The following is a 20,637-nucleotide window of genomic DNA, read 5'->3' as shown; positions in this document are numbered from 1 at the left end:
AAATATGGTAGTATGATGGCTTTTTCTTTCTTGACTTTATAATTGTTTTATCCTGAAGTTGCATATTGAATTCTCCCAACTTCTCTAAGATCTACTGTAAATCTTTCCCTGTGTTTAGTATTATAACAGGTAAGCAGCAGTTAGCTTTTTTCAAGGGTCCCCACTGTCCCCAGATGCCAACCTTCTTTCTTCTCCCATCTCGGTTGTTACCTGGGCCTCCTGTCCATCCATCCACCAGGGGACTCATTTCTCAGCCCTCCCCGAGTTGAAGCTCTTGTTTCTTTGTTCAAGGGGTTTTTTGTTTTTTGTTTTTTGGCCATTTCATCATTTTGCAAAAGCATAGCTAGCAGGAATTCTCAGGTAGGGACACACAGAGAAACACTCTCTGAGTCTTGTCTAAAAACATCTCTAGGATTCCTTCAGATAGAACCACTAATTTGGGGGCACCTCGGTGGCTCAGCGGGTTAAGCTTCTGCCTTCAGCTCAGGTCATGATCTCAGGGTCATGGGATCGAGCCCCGCATCGAGCCCTGCATTGAGCTCTCTGCTCAGCGGGCAGTCTGCTTCCCCCCACCCCACCTCCCCACCCCCACCACCACCCCCACCACCACCCCCTCCGTCTCTGCCTACTTGTGATCTCTCTCTGTCAAATAAATAAATAAAATCTTTAAAACAAACAAACAAACAAACAAACACTAATTTGGCTGAGCATAGAATTTAATTAAAAATCACTTTCCTAAAGCAGAATTTGGAACACTTTTCTTCCTAGCATCCAACTACCACTTGGATTTTCAATCTTCCGCATGAGCTATTAAGTTTTCTCTTTATTGCTGATATTCTGAACATTGTTAAATGATGTGCCTTGGAAGGGATTTTCCTTCATCGATTGTGCTAGGCGCTCAAGGAGCTTTCTGCCTGAAGTCTCGGGTCTTTCCAGTCTAATACACCTTGGCTTAGAATTTCTTAGGTAATTTCTTCTCCTCTCATTGTTTTTCTTTCTAGAACTCCTGTTTTGTCAAATGCTGGACTCCTTGACTTGATCCTCTAGGGGGCTTAGCACTTTTCTCTTACTTTCTCTCTCCTGCCTTTGCTCTTCTACTTCCTGGTGGATTCACTGATTTTATTGTCTAAACCTACGATTACATTTTTCATTGCAGTATCGCATTAATGATTCCCAAGCCCTCCTTCTTCTTCTTCTTTGCTTCCTCCTTTTTGTTTCATTGCCCCCTGTCCTGCTTTCAAGAGTGTAACGTTCCATCTCTGAGGATTTTAGAGCTTTCTCCCCCCAACCCCATATTCTGATTTACATCTATTTCCTCTGTTTTGGGCTTTTCCCTTCCCTTTAAAGTATGTTATATGTGTTGTCTGTCATTGGTGTTGGAGGCTTTCTCCCAATGTCTGATGTTGCCTGGAGGTCCATATTCAAGCAGAAAATAACTATCTGAATGAAAGACTCAGAGTGTGTAGACAGGACTTCCGTGGGAGGTGGGCTTCACTCCAGGATGACTGGATGAGGAATCAGCATTTCACTGAAGCAAATACTTAGTACTCCGGTCCTTTGTCTGAGATAATTCCATCTCTTCTCCTCTGTCCTCCTTCAGTGGAGTCTGAGCACCAGCATTCCAAAGTCTGTGGGGAAGGCAGGCAGCAGGCAGGAACCCCTAGCTTGTGCCCCACATTACACAGGAACACCATGCTTTGAAATGCTTTCTTTGTAAGCATCCCCCACAGGTGTCTCCCAGGAGGAGGCCCCAGAAAGTCCCCCTGGGATTGGCAGGGACGGCAGTGGTCACCGGGTCAGCTACCCGAAGTCCAGACCAGGTCCCGCATGAGCCCTAGTCTCATGTTTCTCCTCCTTGGGTGCTCTCTGACCCTCTCCTTCATGAAAGGGGTTAACCACATGCCCCCGGGAGCTCCAGGACTCCTATTTAAGGAATCATCTTGGAGTGCAGTGGCCAGTCCACAGTTCCAGGGGCGTGGCTTAGCAAGCCAATGAACCCCGCCAGCCGGACCATATTTTTATCTCAGCATTGCATGAGATTGGATGACCAGAAAAGACCTAACAGCCTGATTTCATGTGGCTCAAATGGCTAATTCGTGCTAAACAAGGACACCATGCAAAAATACTTGCTGGCCCTGTGCATCCCAGAGACAACCCAAGCTGCAGATCCCACTGCTCTGGCTACTCACTGCTAAAATGAAGATCTTTCCTTAATCCTCCTGTTTTCCATCTGCCCCTTGCCTGCTCTCTCCACTCGGCCTGACACACTGAGCTCTGAGCCTCTGCCCACTCCCCATCTCCTTCTGTTCAGAGAGAAGGATCCAGTAGCCTGGGAGAAATGGGTAAAAGTGGCGACATGAGGGTCCAGCCATTCCACGGAGAAACTGGTCGCCAACCTGAGCTCTCTGCTTCACAGTCCCTGGTGCCCCCAGGTCCCAAGCCCATGGGAACCCAGACTAAGCCAGCTACCCCCTGTCCCCTTCCTGCAGGCACCGCACTTGAACCCCTCACCATTCTGTCTTCCAGCCTCCAAACCTCGGCAAACATTTTCTCATCTGTTCCTGCTTCTCATTTTCTCTCTCCTGGTGCTTGGAACTTTTTCAGTCCTTTGCTACTATTTAAATGGATCAACAAGAATCCGGTGGGGAGGAGGTAACTGAGTTTTTAATCCTTCATTTAGCAAAAAAGACAACGTGTTTTTTTTGTTGTTGTTTCTTCCAAAACAGTATAGATTAAGGATTTTCTTCTAATTCAACAATCAATTTTTTAGTCCAAAAGAATAGGCAAAATTCCCACTTCCTAATGAGTCGCTCTCAAGAGTTGGGCATGAGGACAAGAGAAGGTGAATGGCTTCACGTGGTCAGTCACCAAATACTTCCAGGATCAGGCCTGTGTTGGGCTCTGGGGACACAGCAGTGGCCCAGACACACACAGGCCCCACCTGGTGCTTGCCTTTCCAGGGGTGAAACACACCAGACAAATAATCATCAGGAAATACCAGAAAATAATAACCAGTGTGCACAGAATTAAAACAGGGGAAAGGACAGAGAGAATTTAGAAGGCCACTTTAGGCTGGGCGACACGAAGTCCTCTCAGAAGGGTCGATGTGATCTGAAAACTGACCAGTAAGGAAGAACGCCAATAAGTGAGTATCGGGGAGAAGAAATTTTCACACAGAGAAAACCACAAGCACGATGGACCCGGCGTTGTAAATGGGCTTGGCATGTTTGAGTACAGAATCACCCACTGTGGTTGGAAGAAGAAAAGTCAAAGCTCTATATTGGATGAGTTCGAGATGCCATCTGACATCCCCGAGGCCTGCCATTAGCACCGGGATGCGTGAGCTTGGGGCTGAAGGGCAAGTTCAGCTGAAGATACGGCTCAGAAGTCATCTGTGTGGGGATGATGTTTCTCAGCCACGGGACCTAATGCTATCACTGAGAGAAAGAATGCAGAGCCAGAGAAAACCACCAGAAATAAGGTACGGTAAATAAAGTGGAGCGTAGGGAATATAGTCAATAAAACCGTAATAATGTTGTAGGGGACAGATGGTGGGTGACTGCACTCACCGTGGTGAGCATGGCGTAATACAGAGAATCGTCGAGCCACTACGTTGCACACCTGAAACGCATATAAGGCTGTATGTCAGTTACACTTCAACAATAACAACAAAGAGAGCGAGAGAACAACCAGAGTGTCTTGGGCCACTCCATCATTTAAAAGTTGAGAGGAAGAGCCGGAGCCAGGAAAGGAGGCTGAGAAGGAAGGCCAACAGATAAGCTAAAAACCCAGAAGGGGTGGTGTCCACTGGGGAAGCCAAGAAAGAGACCGTTTCAAGTAAAAGGGAGTGGTAAACTGAGCTGCAGGCCCCAAGACATCACAGAAGATAAGGACTGAGAAGCAACAAGGGACAAGGTCGTGGCCTCAGGACGTGAAGGGAGACTACCCAGAGGGGTAGAGGGGAAGCCAACCAGGAGGGGTGGGGGAGGGAGTGGAAATGACCACAGACAGGCCTCTGGGGACATCTTTTGAAGATAGGAGCAGAGATAGGGAGCAGCAGGTGGAGGGGAATGTGGGGTCAAGAGGGACATGGGCTCAGATGGAAAATGCTAGAGCTGAGAGTTGGTGACAGATACAAAATTGGAACCAAAGTCCGTGTGACTCCAAAGTAGAAGTTTTAGCTTGAAGCCATGAAAAAAAGCTCACCTTTGGCAATCACCAGCATCTCGGCAGAGCAAAAACTCGCCCCACCCTGGCACAGCACCGCAGTGTATGCGGCAGGTTTCCCATGCCCGCCGCCTCCCCCTCAGCTCCCTCATCTCCGACCCAGGTTGTCAGATGACCCAATACATGGGGCACCAACCATGACAGCGTCTACCCTGACTCTTCAGAGCTGGCACCTGCCCAGGGCGGGTCTTCCAGAAAGGAGCAGGTCTCAGGGAAAATACCATCAGCCAAGGCCAGAGGGACTTTAACCCCCGCTCCTGCTTTCTGGTACAGAGGAGGAGTATACTGGCTTGCTCAGGCTGCCACAGACCAGGAGGCTGAATGTGTATGAGTTACGGAGGTCCTAACTATAGAGGCAGGGTGGGTATCTTCTGAGGCTTCTCTCTTTGCTTTGTAGATGGACCTTCCTCTCCCCGTGTTTCACATATCCCGTCCTCTTGTGTATACACGTCTGTGTCCGAATTTCCTCTTCTTCTAAGGACACCAGTCATGCTGAATCAGGGCCCACCCTGAAGACCTCTTCTTAACTTATGACATTTCTAAAGTCCTTACTTCCACATACACTTAGATTTTGAGGTGATGGAGGTTAGGTCTTTAACATAGAAATTTGTGGGTGACACGGTTCAGCCCATCACAGGATGGGATAGGCCACCGCCGAGAAGGGTCATGACTAACATGACTAACACTTGGCATAATGCTCTCCAAGTTCATCCGTGTTGTCAAAAATGGCATGGTGTCCTTCTTTATTAAGACTGAATAACATTGGGCACCTGGGTGGCTCAGTGGGTCAGGCCTCTGCCTTCAGCTCAGGTCATGATCTCAGGGTCCTGGGATCGAGTCCCGCATCGGGCTCTCTGCTTAGCAGGGAGCCTGCTTCTCCCTCTCTCTGTCTGCCTCTCTGCCTGCTTGTGATCTCTCTCTCTCTCTGTCAAATAAATAAATAAATAAATATTTAAAAAAAAAAAGACTGAATAACATTCATTTTATTTATATATATATATACATATATATGTATACATATATGTGTATATATTATGCATAATATATATGCATACATCATAATATATACATTACATTATGTATGTGTATACACACACACATATAATGTACACACACCACAGTTTATTTATCCATTCACTGGTCAGCAGACACTTGGGTTGTGTTTGGCAAACAGATACAAAGTTACAGTTATGCAGGATGAATACATTCCAGATTTTCTTTTTTTTTTTTTTAAGATTTTATTTATTTATTTATTTGACAGAGAGAGATCACAAGTAGGCAGAGAGGCAGGCAGAGAGAGAGGAAGAAGCAGGCTCCCCGCAGAGCAGAGAGCCTGATGCGGGGCTCGATCCCAGGATCCTCGGATCATGACCCGAGTCGAAGGCAGAGGCTTTAACCCACTGAGCCACCCAGTCGTCCCCATTCTGGTGCCTGTAGTTAATATTGTACTGTGTACTCGAAATTTGCTAAAAGAATGGATATTAAGTGTTCCTGCCATACACAAATAAGGTCACTAGGTAAGGTGACAGATGTGTTCATTATCTTGATGATGGTCAACATTTCACCATGTCTACATATACTAAAACATTGTACATCTTCAATATTTACAATTTTTTTTTTGGAAATTGTAGCTCAGTAAAGTTGGGTGGGGGAGGGGGGACTACCTACAAATAAATAAATCAATAAATGGCAGAATCACACTGTTCACTCAATCTTCTTTGCCCGAGAGTGAACAGCACGCTGGGAGCCAGGAGCCTGCCGTCTCCTCCATCTCCGAGGAAAATAACCAGCCACTTACTGTGACAAAGACAAGCTGCTCCCAGGGCTGGGGACAACAAAAGAAAACATTTTGCAGCTACAGATAAAGAGCATTGCATCTTTCCCTCCAGGGCTTGCTGAAATGCCTCACCCCTCCCAGCTGAAATTGCCTAGAAAAACTTGTGCTGTGGTCCTCCCAGAATCTTCTGGCTCCTCTGCGAGCCCTGATGAAAAGTCCGTCTTTAAGCGTGGTCGCCACAGGCCAATGAGGCCATGCGGCAGATCGGCAAACACTCCCTTCTCCTACCTCAGGAATCGATGCCCTTTTCTGGCAGGCCCAAAGCCCTGGGAGCCGGCCACCTTATTCAATCTCCCTTCTCCTGGTAAGCCATTGGGAACGCCACACCGCGGGAGCCCACGCCTCACCCCTGCGGAAACTGTCACGGAGACAGATGCTTTCTGGAAGGCACAGTCGTTTGCGTGATGCTAGGGAGCGAGAATTCCTGTACCCTTCAAGGGTCCTTCTAGCTGGACCAAGAATCAGATGCACGGGAGTCAGATTCACAGGAGGAAATCAAACGTCATAGGGTACATACGAGGAAAGCAGGCAGGTATGGAAGACCGTCGGGCTAAAGGAAGGCTATGTGTCATCCTGAGCTTCGGAGACGGGGAGTAGGGGTCTGGGATTTCAAAAGATAAGGAACGCAATTCGCAGGGCACCAAGGAGATGAGCAGGTGTTTGGGAATTAGATATTGCCGGGCTGTACAGCTGCGTCACTCGGATCAAATGTATCTCTGTTAATAACCCCCATTCTGGAAAAGGTCCCCCATTTAGATTCTTCTATATAGTTAGAGGGTGGGGCAATAGTGTCCTTGATCTCTCGGGGTCTCAACTGCCTTCAGCTCGAAATAGCCCACAGGGCTAAGTGGCACATTCTGGAGGCAGAAGGGCTGTCCCGAGCCCCTTCACTTGCTCTTCTGGCCTGAATAATACCATCTCACTTTTCGAGATGATGTACCCAAGAAGGCAGGGTCATGCCTGTGTCTGTCATTCTCCTACCGACAGCCCCCCGCACGGGGGCCAGCAGAGAGCAGGAAGTCCATAACACTGACCGGAGGAGTGAACGACCTAACGAACAAAAAGAGGGTAACACGGGGTTTGTAGTGACCATTGAGAGCGGAAAGGTAAACGGCATCTTGTGGTCTTGCTGATGCCAGCCTCATCCAAGAGAAACCGAGATCAAGCCTCCCATTCAAGAGAAAACTGAAAAGGGCAACGTATCCCCACCACTGACAATCCTACTAGAAATTAGGTGGGGATTGTTTCCTATTGTTGTACAAAATGTCATGAAGGGCCAAGAGGAACTCCAGCCTTAACAGAGGAAAAAACAAAAAGAGAATGAGTGGCCTTGAACAGGAAATGGTGCAAAATCAGAGGACAACGTAATTGCATCAACCAAGTATGTTCTTTATCAGCCCCCGGGGAAGGGCGGGAGCCTAAGGCAGAGGGAGAGAGCTGGAGCCTTATCGTTAGTGTTCTGTGGTCTTAAGTGAAGGCAGAAGCAGTCAAAAGCAATCTGAAGAGTTAAGAAAACAGAGAAAAGGGGCGCCTGGGTGGCTCAGTGGGTTAAAGCCTCTGCCTTCGGCTCGGGTCATGATCCCAGGTTCCTGGGATCGAGCCCCATGTCGGGCTCTCTGCTCAGCGGGGAGCCTGCTTCCTTCTCTCTCTCTCTCTGCCTGCCTCTCTGCCCTTGTGATCTCTGTCTGTCAAATAAAAAAATAAAATCTTAAAAAAAAAAAAAAAGCAGAGAAAATATGCAAATTCTATCTGGCCTCAGGATGCCCTTTCTTTCTACAGGAACACTTTCATACGCATGTAAATTGCATTCAAAAGGCACCAGACACAACAGAATGGTTTTTAAAAACAGGTTTCCAGGGGCACCTGGGTGGCTCAGTGGGTTAAAGCCTCTGCCTTCAGCTCAGGTCATGATCCCAGAGTCCTGGGATCGAGCCCCACGTTGGTCTCTCTGCTCAGCAGGGAGCCTGCTTCCTCCTATCTCTCTGCCTGCTTCTCTGCCTACTTGTGATCTCTGTCTGTCAAATAAATAAATAAAATCTTTAAAAAGAAAAAAAACAGGTTTCCAACTGTCTGTATCTTCTATTTTGAAGTTCCCTCTTTAACCTTACACAAGATTCTGGAATTCTCCCCCCATTTCCTCAAAGGAATTCTCACTCTTATCTTTCCTATGACCAGGAGAATTCACAGAACCTGCCTGCATCCTGGACATAGGCAGCCCATGCCCCCTCCACCCGCCGCCCTCCTGTCCAGCCTCCCCATCTCCTCCAGCCTCCATCCCAATATCTGCTTCTGGTGGCACAAAACACAACCCCCCGGGGCCCAGCTAGCACATTCTCTGCCCCCCAAGCCTACCCCCTCTTCCCAGCTCACCTCTGCACCAGGGTAGCCCCCCTCCCTACTCCTCAGCCTGAGTTCAGGTGCCTTTGCTCTTCCGCCCCCTCATCCCAGCATCTAATTGATGCAAGCCCTGCTGATTCCGCCTCCCCTGTTTCTCTGTGTCCATCCGCCTGAATCTCGCCATCGTCAGACTCCTCGGTGACCACTGTGACGACTGCAACAATCCCCTCACTGGCCCCTGCCTCCCCCTACACCTTCCTCACTGGCATCACACTGGGGCCACCAGACAGTCATTCCCATAGAGGTGGCTCGAACCATATCCCTCTGTATCGAGATCCTCACAGCGCTGCTCTGCCCACAGACAACCATCTGCCCCTTGATTGTAGCATCCAAGGGCCCCACGGCCTACCTCGTCAGGTTCTTGTCTGGCTTCCCCCACCAGACCAGTCACCATTCCACGGATCTCCTGTCTATTTCCAGCTCTGCTCACACCCAGCCTCCTTCAGGGGGACCCTGCTGTAGTCCCCTAGGTGTGCTGGGGGCTCAGGAGTGCTCACAGAGTTGTCTCTCTCTCTCCCCCAGGACCCGTAAGCTTGTAGAGAGTAAGAAGTTCATGACTTCTTATTACACCACCACACCACAATAATACACCACATTATTACACCACAACCCCCCCCCCACAAACAATCTGCACTTAGGTTTTCAGGGAAAGGGGGGAAAAATGTATGAAATTAAATGAACTTTGTTCGTGCATCCCCGCATGCAAGACTCACATCTGGCTAGAATCTTGATGTTGAAAGACACAATGAAAATTATCTGAGCCAATCTCTAGTTCGACGCATAAATACCTTTGACGAAGATGTTCCCATTATCTATTACCAGGCAACAAACTCCCGGAAAGCACAATGTCTTAAAACAACAACCATTATATTTGCTTGTGGTTCTGTAGGTTAATAATTCGGCCAGAGCTTGGTGGCCCTTCTGCTCCACATGGTTACATCTGAGGTCAATCACTTAATTAGGGTCATTCACCAGAAGAACCAAGATTTCACTCATGTGTCTGGTGCCTCGGTGTCCTCCACACAGCCCCCTTCTCTCTGCCTGGCTTGCCCGGGTTTCCTTACAGAGCAGTAGTCGAAGGCTGTAGGGTTTCTCAGGGGGCAGCTTCCAAAAGGGAGCATTGCAAGAGGGCCAGAAGCCGCCAATCTCCTTTAGCCTGTCCTCAAAAGTTACACTGAGTCATTCCGGTTGCAACCTACAGATCAAAGCTAGTCACAAGGCCAGAGCAGACTCAAGGGAAGGGAAATAAACATGTCTCAAAGAGAGTAGTGACAAAGAATTTGCCACCAGCTGTATTTATTCCACCACAGAAACTTCTCAGGTCTTGTTTCAGCCCATGCTAAGACAGCGCCTGGGATGAAGAGTTCATGACACTATAAGGGCAGCCCATTTATAGAGAATATCCCAGCCCAAAAACCTGGAACTGCCCACCCCAAGTCCATGAGCTGACGTTCCTAGCAGACACTGCCCTGAGGAGCCCCACCCGGACCTCACAGATGCTACTCACATGTCCGAGGTTCCTCAAAATACAGGCATACCAAATCAGGATCACTATGAGTACTCAAGTTTGAACATTCACAGGTAGCAAATTCATTTTTAAAACAAAACAAACATATCATTACCATAGCCCTCCTTATAAATAACACCCAAAGCCTGCATTTGGGTCCCTTGGTAAACCTCATAGCTTTTCTGAGCTCTCCATGAACCCTGACATGGAGTACCCCACAATTTATCATCTCTCTGACTGAGGTTCTCAAGGAGATCATCAATCAGAAAAGCTCTGGGAATTCAACCCCTTTGTAATCTCCTTGTGGACTGAGCCCCAGAACTCCAGCTCCACGAGGCCACCTTCCCAGCCTCTGGGACTCAGATCACCTCTGGGGCGGAGGGAGGCCAGAAATTAGGAGAGGGGATACTTGCTCTTAGAGATACATAGAAAGTATTGCTTGCCTTCTCCAGCAGGCTTAAATAATCAGATGCAAAATCCAACCGTATAAACTAAACATCTCTCCACTGTGGATTGAGTGGATTTTTATACTATTATGGAATTACTGTTCATTTCAGCAGGTGTGACAATGATTGCTGTGGCTCTACAGGGAAAGGTCCTCGGTCATGGGAGATGCACAATGAAGTACGTACGGTTTGATCAGGAGTCAGCAAACTCCAGATCTACCCTCTGTCTATTGTTTACAATAAAGTCTTATGCGGGCTGCTGGGTGACTCGGTAAAGCATCTGCCTTTGGCTCAGGTCATGATCCCAGGCTCCTGGGATCCAGCCTCTGCTTTTCCCTCTCCCCTTGCCCTTCTCCACCGCACTCATGCGCACTCTCACTCTCTCTCTTTCTCTCTCTCTGTGTCAAATAAATTTTAAAAATCTTAAAAAAAAAAAAGTCTTATTAAAAGACAGCCACACCCATTTGCTCACATGTTGCCTGCAGCTGCTTTTTGTGCTACGATAGCCTGATTGAGTAGTTGTGACAGAGAAAGTGTGGCTGACAAAACCTAGAATATTAACTATCTGGACCTTTACAGAAAAGAGTTTGGTAAGCCCTGGGCTACAGCTTCCTTTCAAATTGCTTAACAAAACAATGTAGCAGTCACGACAGAAATATATATGTGTGTATGTGTGGGTATATATCCGTGTGTGTACAGATAGATGCAAATTTAGAGGAGGGGAGAAAAGAGACAACACAAATGTGACAAGACGTTAATAATTGGTGAATTTCAGTGGAAACTCTACGAATACTTTTTTTTCCAATTTTGCTGCAAATTTGAAATTACTTTTAAAAAAAGGTTTGGAGAGTAACTATCGCTTCCTTTAAAAACTCAAGAGAATCATATGTGTGTGTGTCTGTGTGTGTGTGCGTGTGTGTGTATGTGTGTCTCTGTGTGTGTGTGTGTGTGTGTGTGTGTGTGTGTGTGTATAAAATCCTCAAGGGAAAATTAAATAAGATCAATAACAATATAAATATGTAACCAGCAATTACACTAGGTTTTAAGAACAATCTTATTCACAATCACAGTAACAAATATTAAACCTACGGTTTAACAAGAAAAGAGATGTGGAACATTTAAGTAAAACAATAAATTTTACCAAAGCCCAAAAGATGAAAGCACAACATTACATATAAGTTATTGTGAATGTTTGGGATTGGGTGGCCCGTGCATTTACTGATGTTTAAAAAACAAACAAACAAACAACAACAAAATCACTTTACCAAAGACAAAAAGAGGTTTTAAGTAACTGGGAGACCATACCATATCCGGAACAAGACTGAATGATTTAGTATTGGAAAAAATGTCCGTCCTCCACAAATACATCTGTAAGGCTGATGTAATTCCAATTAAAATCACTGTGGGGTGTGTGTGTGTGTGTGTGTGTGTGTGTGTGTGTGTGTGAGGAAGATAGTGATGCAAGGATTCAAATGTATCTGGAGTAGAAAAAAAAATGGGTAGAATTAGCCAAGGACATCTTAAAAATGAAGAGCAATGATAGGTTCTTACCTTAGCATTTGTTAAAACTCATTTTATTTACTTTTTTTTAAAGATTTTATTTATTTATTTGACAGAGACACAGCAAGAGAGGGAACACAAGCAGGGGGAGGGGGAGAGGGAGAAGCACGCTTCCCACGGAGCAGGGAGCCCGATGCAGGGCTCAGTCCCAGGACCCTGGGATCATGACCTGAGCGGAAGGCAGACGCTTAACGACTGAGCCACCCAGGAGCCCCAAAACTCATTTTAAATGCTATGGTCATTAAATAAGCAAATCTGGCTCAGGAAAAATCAAAGAAAAAAAAATCCATGAAGAGATCCAAAGGTCTGTAAGAAGAATCGAGGCAGCAAGTGCTGTGAGAGGGGAGAGGAGAGATTATATAGTAAACGACAATGGCACAATGTGCTGACCATGTGGAAGGAAAAGAAGTGAGAAATAAAATCACGAACAATAAATAGAACAGTGTAGATTAATAGGAGTACAAGCTTGTAGTGACACAGATCTTTCTTAGCATGAAACAAATCTTTTTTTTAAACCTTGATGTAGTTGGCTAATAAAAATTTTAATCTTCTGTACACCTGAAAGCACTACAACCAAAATTAAGAAAAAAACAATCCTGAGAGGCCCCTGGGTGGCTCAGTCTGTTGAGCATCTGACTCGTGATTTCAGTTCAGGTCATGATCTCAGGGTTGTGAGATCGAGCCCCGCCTGGGGCTCTGCCCTGGGTGTGGAGCCTGCTTAAGATTCTCTCTCTCTCTCTCTCTCTCTCTCTCTCTCTCTGCCCTTCCCCCTGCTTTCTCTCTCTCTTTCAAAAAAAAAACCCTCTGAGAAAAATAATTTGCACATAAATGATCTTAAGGGGCCACTGTCCTCATTGTCTAATCATTACAGGAAAAAGTATTATTAAAACGTTTAAATGTTTGGGGCGCCTGGCTGGCTCAGTGGGTTAAGCCTCTGCCTTCAGCTCAGGTCATGGTCTCGGGGTCCTGGGACCGAGCCTCACATTGGGCTCTCTGCCCGGCAGGGAGCCTGCTTCCCCCTCCCTCTCCACCTGCCTGCCATGAATATACATTTCATAAAATAATATGCTTGTTGGGATTTGACATGATTCTTATTTTCTTCTTTTCACTTATATGTATTTTCTCAGTTTTCTCCCCCTCCCAATTTATTATTCCTATAGAAAAAAGTAAATTGTAAAATAGGAACCAGAAAAACAATTTTTTCTTCAGTTAACCTAAGTTTCTTACCAGAGGACAGTGTAAATAAAGCTCTTTTACTAGGTCCTAACATTCCCAGAATGATTACAAATGCAAGGTTCCCAACAACTCCCTCTCCAACACCAGAAAATGTCCATTTTTCATCTCCTTGAATCCTCCAAAAATCTTAAGATGGGGCTGTTGTTACTCTAATATTATAAACAAGAAAGGGAAGGCTAAGAAAAGTTCAGCAAGCTTTCCAAGGTCACACAGGACTAACCAGGAGAATTAGAACTGGATCCCAGTTTGGTCTGACCACAAACTTAGCACTTTCTGAATCCCTTTCCAAGCCCCTTGGGTTATGAGACAGAAGGTCTGAGTTCTGGTCCTGTTTCCATCCCCTCCTACACAATGTCCTTGGCAAGACTCTTCCTCTGTCTAATACTTAGTTTCCTCATCTATCCAATGAGAAGTGGATTGACTCAAATGGGGAGTTACATTCCTCCCTGCTCAGACATGTAAGATTTCTGTTCCCATAAAGCATTCAGTACCAACCAAGAGATGGGCACCAGTAGCCTGGGAGCTGGCGTTGGTGGCCGCACACAGATGCCCCACAGGCTGACTCACCTTGAACTCCTCGCGGATGCGTTCCTCCAGAACTTTGGCAGCCTTCCGGTCCTCCATCTCCACTTTCCACTTCTCCGCCAGGATCCGGGCTTTCTCATTGGCCAGAGCATCCCGAAACTTCTTGGTGATTTCTGCCTCTTTCTGTCTCCTTGCAAGAGAACACCAGCAGGTATGACCTCAGGTAGGAAACTGAAGGACCACATAACCACAGGACTTCAAATGAAAACCAGGAGCAATATGTCTTGGTCTATCAGAATGCCAAAACTCAATGCTGGCAAAGTTGTGGGAAAACAGTCACTGTCCTGTAGGGTAGTGTAAATCACCCGAATTGTTCTGGAAGCCAGGGTCGGTGGGGGGGGGGAAGACTTAGAAATCCTTTTTCTCACTCAAGATCACAAAGGTGTAGCTAGAAGAGTTTCATCAGAGGATTTCTATAACATAACAATTGGCAAACAACCTAAATGTCCATCCACAAGATCATCAAGTTGGGTTTCTCATGTAATAGGATACCATAGAGTAATCTTAAATAACACTGTGAATCTATATTAATCAATTTATCAAGGTGTTGCCTAAATGCTCACCATAGTTACCTTAGGTGGGGGCTGTTGAGTTGTTGTTACAATTTTACAATTAAAATACTGTCATTAAAAATTGTGGGGTGAAATGTTGGAGTCAACTTCATATGGCTCTCCAAGTTGGGGGAAAAAAAAAAAGTTAAAAGTTGTTTATGAAATAAGTCTTACTCCAAATCTCACCAGGGACTCAACTATCCACGTTGGGTGCAAAATGCAGCTAAAAGGAAGAGGAACAAGCAGATGACAACGGTGAATCCAGTTCCTCTACTGTCCCATCTGTAGTATCTCAGTGAACCCAAACTACGTCCAGATGGAAAGGGTGTTAGGCCCACACCACAGATGTGAAAACCGAGACCCCAGATCAGCTTACTACTCCCTGGGGGAGCCAGGATCTGAGCCTACAAGATCTACCTGATGAAGACTCTGATCTTTGGTCCCCTAATCTTAGCTGAGCTCAACAGGGTCAGCCTGCTGCCTGGGACCTGCTCCCTTCCACCCACAGCCTACGGTCCTTCAGCTTGGACCCAGCCTGGGTTCCGTGTGCAGATCCACCCAATACCCATCTGCACCTCTCACCAGAGCTCCTCTGCCTCCCTCTGGGCCTGCAGCCGCGCCCTCTCTGCAATCAGCTCCTCGGAGATCTCTTCGTAGGGCTTGTCCCCAGGACCTTCTCCCATGATCCAGACCCAGACGTCACCATCTGCCCCCAGGAGCCACTGGATGTGCTTGTCGCTTGCTGCCTCACAGCAGAAGGAGGAACAAGGAAGGAAGAAGAAACAGGTCTGAGTTATAATCAGTCCAGGAGGAGCTAGGTTGGCCAATGGTGCACAGTGTTGTCTCTATACAATGTTGTCTCTACACAACGTTGTCGTCTACAAAAAGCCTCCCAGAGATATCAGCCTGAGTGCAGGTCCACTTCCACCTTTGCTTCCCACTCTCTCCAGGGAGCAACACAGCTACCAGGTCAGCCCGCTGAAGCAGGTGCCCGAGGCTGGAACTGGGGTCGGCAGCTGAGCGCCTCGGAGATCTTCAGCACACAGAACAGCAGGAGAGAGTGCGTCCGTCCGTCTGTCGGTGCCTTCTCTCTCTCTCCCTCCCTCCTGTCCACTGGCTGGAAATAAGGAATTGGAGACAGTGTTGCAAGATACAGAGCCTAGGCCCCTGACCCACAGCAACCTGTAACATGAGCAAGATATAAACCAGTGCCCTATTAAGCCACTGAGATTGCTCAGTTCACCTGTTGCAACAGATTCCATTGATCACCATGACTAAAATGGAAATTGATCCCCGTAGCCTGAACGGGTGCAGGAACAGAAATATCAACTATGTGTCATTGCCTTGGCAAGGAGGTGAAATTCCGCAGCAGACAGAAGGAATGCCTAGGGGTCTGTGTTAACACAAGAGCAAAACATCTGATAAAATCGGCAGTCGCTGTAACTGGAAAGGCAGACCCTCACGCCTTCCAAACCTGCCACTCTGAGGCAAGAGATGAGCGAACAGGATGTTGGTGGTGCGTGTTGCTGGCCAGCAGCTGCGTTCAGCAAGGTGTTAAGAGAAAGAAGTGAGTTTCAGAAAGAATTGAGTGCTTTGCAAGTAAAAATGAAAGGGAGTAGAGAGAACACAGCAATCTGGGACTTTGTAGGCTTGGGAAAACCACCTGCTTCTAAGGTCCAAAGTACCAAAGAGGGGATTTTTTTAAAGTTTGCATGACAGAGCCCAGTAGAACTTCTAAGGTAAAGAAAGTGACCAAGGGCACAGAACACTGTGGTGGCCAGAATGTGCTCCACGGTCATCCAACTGCAGGGGAGCTGAAGCGAGCAAGCTCTTCAGTTCTTGCGCGCCTGTGTTTGCCGGCCGCCATGCTTCCCAGAGGTGGCTCCAGCCTTCGACTGACTGTGGTGGGCCCATTCCTGGAGGACAGCAGACTTTGGATGGGCAATGTCAATGACGCCTTGACAAACCTCCCTCGGGCTGCATGACTGTCTAGAACCCTCCCCCCTAGAACACCTCTGCCTTCCACACCTCCTTCACTCAATGTCAAGCTTGTGTTGCTACACAATGGCTCTCCCACACTCCTCCAGGACTCTGTCACTTCTCTCCCACGAAGACAGTTTTATTTCCTGAATAAAGTTCTTGTGTGTGTAACCCCATCCCTGTCTCTACTTGTCAGAGGAGTCAGGCTGACACAAGTGCCTTAAGAGTGCAATCTCTTGTGATATTTTTCAAAGAGCCTGGGATAGATAGATGTCCTTCAGTTCAAAGGAGAGGTATAGGGAATTAGAGGCAGAGAATGGCAATCAACTTGCAAAATATGTCTAGAAAAGATGTGGTTACAGGAACATGGAACCGAACAGATCAGAAGCCTCCTAAGTTTTTGAGTCTGGGCTGAAAAAAGCCTCTGATTGTTCAAGACGTCAACCACTCTTAGGTACCCAACCTCAATGAATGGACAAGAAGAAGGTTTTAAAGATAGTAGGGGTTAAGGAGGGCGTGGTCCTCAATACTCACTTCAGATGAGGCCACGGGGAGCAAAGAACAGGGAGGCGGCTCCTCGAGGGCACAGTCCTACCCTTATTGAAGTCTGTCCCTTCAGTGCCGGGGCAGGAAAACGGCACAGCCTGACCTGTGGGGACTGCAGGAATGCTATTAGCTAGTGACCAAGTAGGGCTCACATTCTCCCCTTTTCCATAGTGGACATTCTCACTCCACTCTACCGCTGCACACTGTGTCGTAAAGGAGGAGGGTGTTTAGATGACATGACTTTTCAACCACACCCAGACATTAGAGAGATTAATGCAGAACCCATGCAGACTGTGGACTTCCGGCTGGATGCTGTGACTGCCTGGGACTTGAGAGTATCCCCTTAAGGTGATGGTGAGTGTATTTATATGGAAGAGGAGAACGCAATGTGGGCAGGACCAGAATGACAATCTGTGACCATCACCATACTGTCTGGCACCCCGTTTCTCCTCCCTGAGCCCACCACATGACTACTTTCCTCAGCTCCCCTTCAATTCCATGTGGCCATGTGAATGAATTTTAGACTGTGGATGTCAGAGGAAGTGATCTGTACCCTTTCAGGCTGTGACTATTGCAGTTGGTGTGACTTTTCCATATACTGTCTCTCATCCACCCACCTCATCCAAGATGGCACTACTGCGAGGAAAGAAGCAGCCTGATCCATGAGGGTTTGAAAGCCAGTGACACAGAAGAGCTACCCAATCCACATCAAGAAATAAACCTTCTTTATACTAATCCACTGAAATGTCAGGGATTATCCATTGCCTAAGGCAGCATTAATTCCCTGACTAATATAAGGAGGCTACTGTTACTTTTTTGCATGGTAAAAGCAACATTGTCATAGAGAAACACAGGCTTAGTTATGACTGATAAAACACTATTAAAATTCTAAAACTTCCAGATTAATAGTGGGGGGAAATAAATGATAAGAGGTTTATCAATCTTGAAAGATCTGTGAAGGGCAAGAGAAAACAAACACTATGTAGCTATTAGAGCAGACAGTGTCACTGCCCAGCCACCGCCCCTCCACCCCACCATCCTCCCTTATCAGAAAATCCTTATCTGCTCAGGGTGTGTAGGAATCTTGAAGCTTGAGGAGAGGCAAGTTTCTATGCCAGCCTCAAAGGGCAAGTAGAATTCACGAGGGATCAGTCTAGGAGAACCATATGTCCCCAGTTTCTGACAGAGCAGATGTAAGCAGAATTCCTAGTAAAGGGCTTTCCCCCTCTGAACCGAAAGGGAAATCTCCTTAGGAAAAATCCCTTCACCCCTCCTCTTTTATTTCCTCCTTCCTCCTCCCTGGAATGAAGACATGAAGCCAGGAATTGCCAGAAGACTTTTGCCACCATGAGGAAGAAAGCCACAGCTAAGGACCAGGAAGCACAAAGAGAGAAGGAGGCAGGGCCTTGATGATTTTCCTGAGCAGTTACGCTCCTACTAGCCATGCAGGGACCTCCAGAGGCCTTACCATCCGAGACAAATAACGAATTTTGAAGAATACAGTTGTACCATTATCAAATGAAATGTGATAATATAAACATGAAATGTTGGGGCGCCTGGGTGGCTTAGTGGGTTAAGCCGCTGCCTTCGGCTCAGGTCATGATCTCAGGGTCCTGGGATCGAGCCCCGCATCGGGCTCTCTGCTCAGCAGGGAGCCTGCTTCCTCCTCTCTCTCTACCTGCCTCTCTGCCTGCTTGTGATCTCTCTCTGTCAAATAAATAAATAAATAAATCTTAAAAAAAAAAAAAAGCAGTGGATCTAAAAAAAAATAAATAAAAAATAAACATGAAATGTTGATTTAATTAAGCAACTATTTGCCAGATATTCCATTATGTCAGGTCAAGCACTTCCCAAATGGATATAGATAACACAAAATAACACCAAAGCCCTAAACCCTAAGTACATTCACTAACACAAAAACATGAACAGAACTAATTCTTCTGTTAAAATTCTGAGGCTATCAGATGGGATTAAAAAATAAAATCTAGGGGCACCTGGATGACATAGTTGGTTAAGCATCTGACCCTTGGTTGTAATCTCAGGCTCATGAGATCAAGCCCTGCACTGGGCTCTATGCTCAGCATGGAATTTGCTTAGGATTCTCTCTCCCTCTCCCTCTACTCCCCTTCTCAAAAGAATAAATAGATCTTTAAAATAAATAAATAAAATAAAATCTAATGGTGCATTATTTAAATAAAACATACATTTTTGGGGGCGTCTGGATGGTTCAATGGTTGAGCATCTGACTCTTGATTTCAGTTTGGGTCATGATCTCAGGATCCTGGGATCGAGCCCCACATCAGACTCCATGCTCAGCAGGAAGTCTGCTTCTCTCTCTGCCTCTCCGCCATCCCCCCTCATGCTCTCAAACGTGCATTCTCTCTCTCTCTTTAAAATAAATGAGTAAATATTTTTTAAAACACTCTTTTTTACAAGAAAAACGTTAAAACTAAAGAGCTAGGCAACAGTAGACCATGCAAAGGTGAGCAAAAAGAAAGCAGGAGTAGCAATATTGGACAAAACAAATGCAAGGACAAATGTGTTAAGAAAGACAAAGAAGAATACTGTGGGACAACAAAAATACACCCACAAAGAAAATATAACAGTCATAAAACTGGATACAACATAGCAGACAACTGCATCAAACAGAAACTCCTAGCAATTCAAGGAGTATATATGATGGGGAATTTTACTGTATTTATTCAGAGGTTGGTGGATCACACCTATTTTAAAAATTAATAATATTGAAGATTTGAATAATATTGTGAAAAAAATTTTATTTAACAATTACAGAAACTTATTCTTTAAGTTTTGAGACTGTACTTTCTTTTTCCTTTTGAGCCTTTTCCTTTTGCAATCATGACAAAAAATTTATAGGCCATTATCTCTGACAATAACACAAAAATTAGAAATTTATAGGAAAATAGCCATTTTTAAAAGCCATTAATAAATTAATAATTAAGAATATATCTCCTAGTGGGCTCCTGGGTGGCTCAGTCAGCTAAGCATCTGCCTTTGGCTCAAGTCATGATCCCAGAGTCCTGGGATGGAGCCCCCCATTGGGCTCCCTGCTCAGTGAAAAGTCTGCTTCCCCTTCTCTTCTCGGTTCATGCTCTATCTCACTATCTCTTCCTTCTCTCTCAAATAAATAAATAAAATCTTAAAATTTAAAAAAAAAAAAAAAAAAGGACCGACTCTTGGTTTCAGCTCAGGTCAGGACCTCAGGGTGGTGGGACCAGGTCCCACATCAGGCTCTGTGCTGAGCCTGGGAGCCTGCTGAAGATTCTCTTAAGAGTCTCTCTTCCCTCCCTCTCCCCCAGCACCTCCCTTACCCTGCTCATGCTTTCTCACTCTCTCTCCCTTAGACATAAAAAGAAAAGAAAGTATCTCCTAGATAACCTATGAACCTCAGAAAAAATCAAAATTGCAATTACATATTACATAAAGGGGAAATGTAGCCAAAAAATATAAGCACACATAACAGTGAGCTCACAAGAAAAATTACAGGCATAAAGGCTTTTCTTTCGGATGTCCCAGTAAAGATGCACATCTCTTCTCTGAACACATAACAATAATAGATACAAAATGGCAAGACAAAATGCATAGGAATACAAGAAATTGTATTGGGAATCTATACGAAACAGGAAAGTGAAGAAGAGAGCAGGGCTGAAGCCTTAGACTCCACCTAGTCCTGAAGCAAACAGGGGTCACTAGGAATGTGACTCCTAGAGGGTGAAGAGGAACAAAGGCTCTCCGGGCAAGGCA

The 20,637-nt window shown here is 46.0% G+C and overlaps 1 protein-coding gene across 1 annotated transcript in view; it reads right to left on the bottom strand.

Annotated features, from left to right (window-relative positions):
- Nucleotides 1-20,637, bottom strand: part of LOC111145421 (SH2 domain containing 4B) — an 80,607-nt gene that overhangs the window by 44,385 nt on the left and 15,585 nt on the right. Inside the window, exons 2-3 of the mRNA XM_022500298.1 lie at nt 14,929-15,092; nt 13,778-13,925 (exon numbers count right to left, since the gene is read on the bottom strand). Of these exons, the coding sequence (XP_022356006.1) occupies nt 13,778-13,925; nt 14,929-15,092 (312 nt within the window). The remainder of the gene's footprint in view (nt 1-13,777; nt 13,926-14,928; nt 15,093-20,637) is intronic.

The sequence above is a fragment of the Enhydra lutris genome, unplaced genomic scaffold (assembly GCF_002288905.1).
Source record: "Enhydra lutris kenyoni isolate GAN:26980312 unplaced genomic scaffold, ASM228890v2 scaffoldscaffold12, whole genome shotgun sequence".
Classification (NCBI taxonomy): Eukaryota; Metazoa; Chordata; class Mammalia; order Carnivora; family Mustelidae; genus Enhydra; species Enhydra lutris.
The sequence above is the reverse complement of the archived record's forward strand: the minus strand, read 5'-3'. Positions and strand labels throughout refer to the sequence as shown.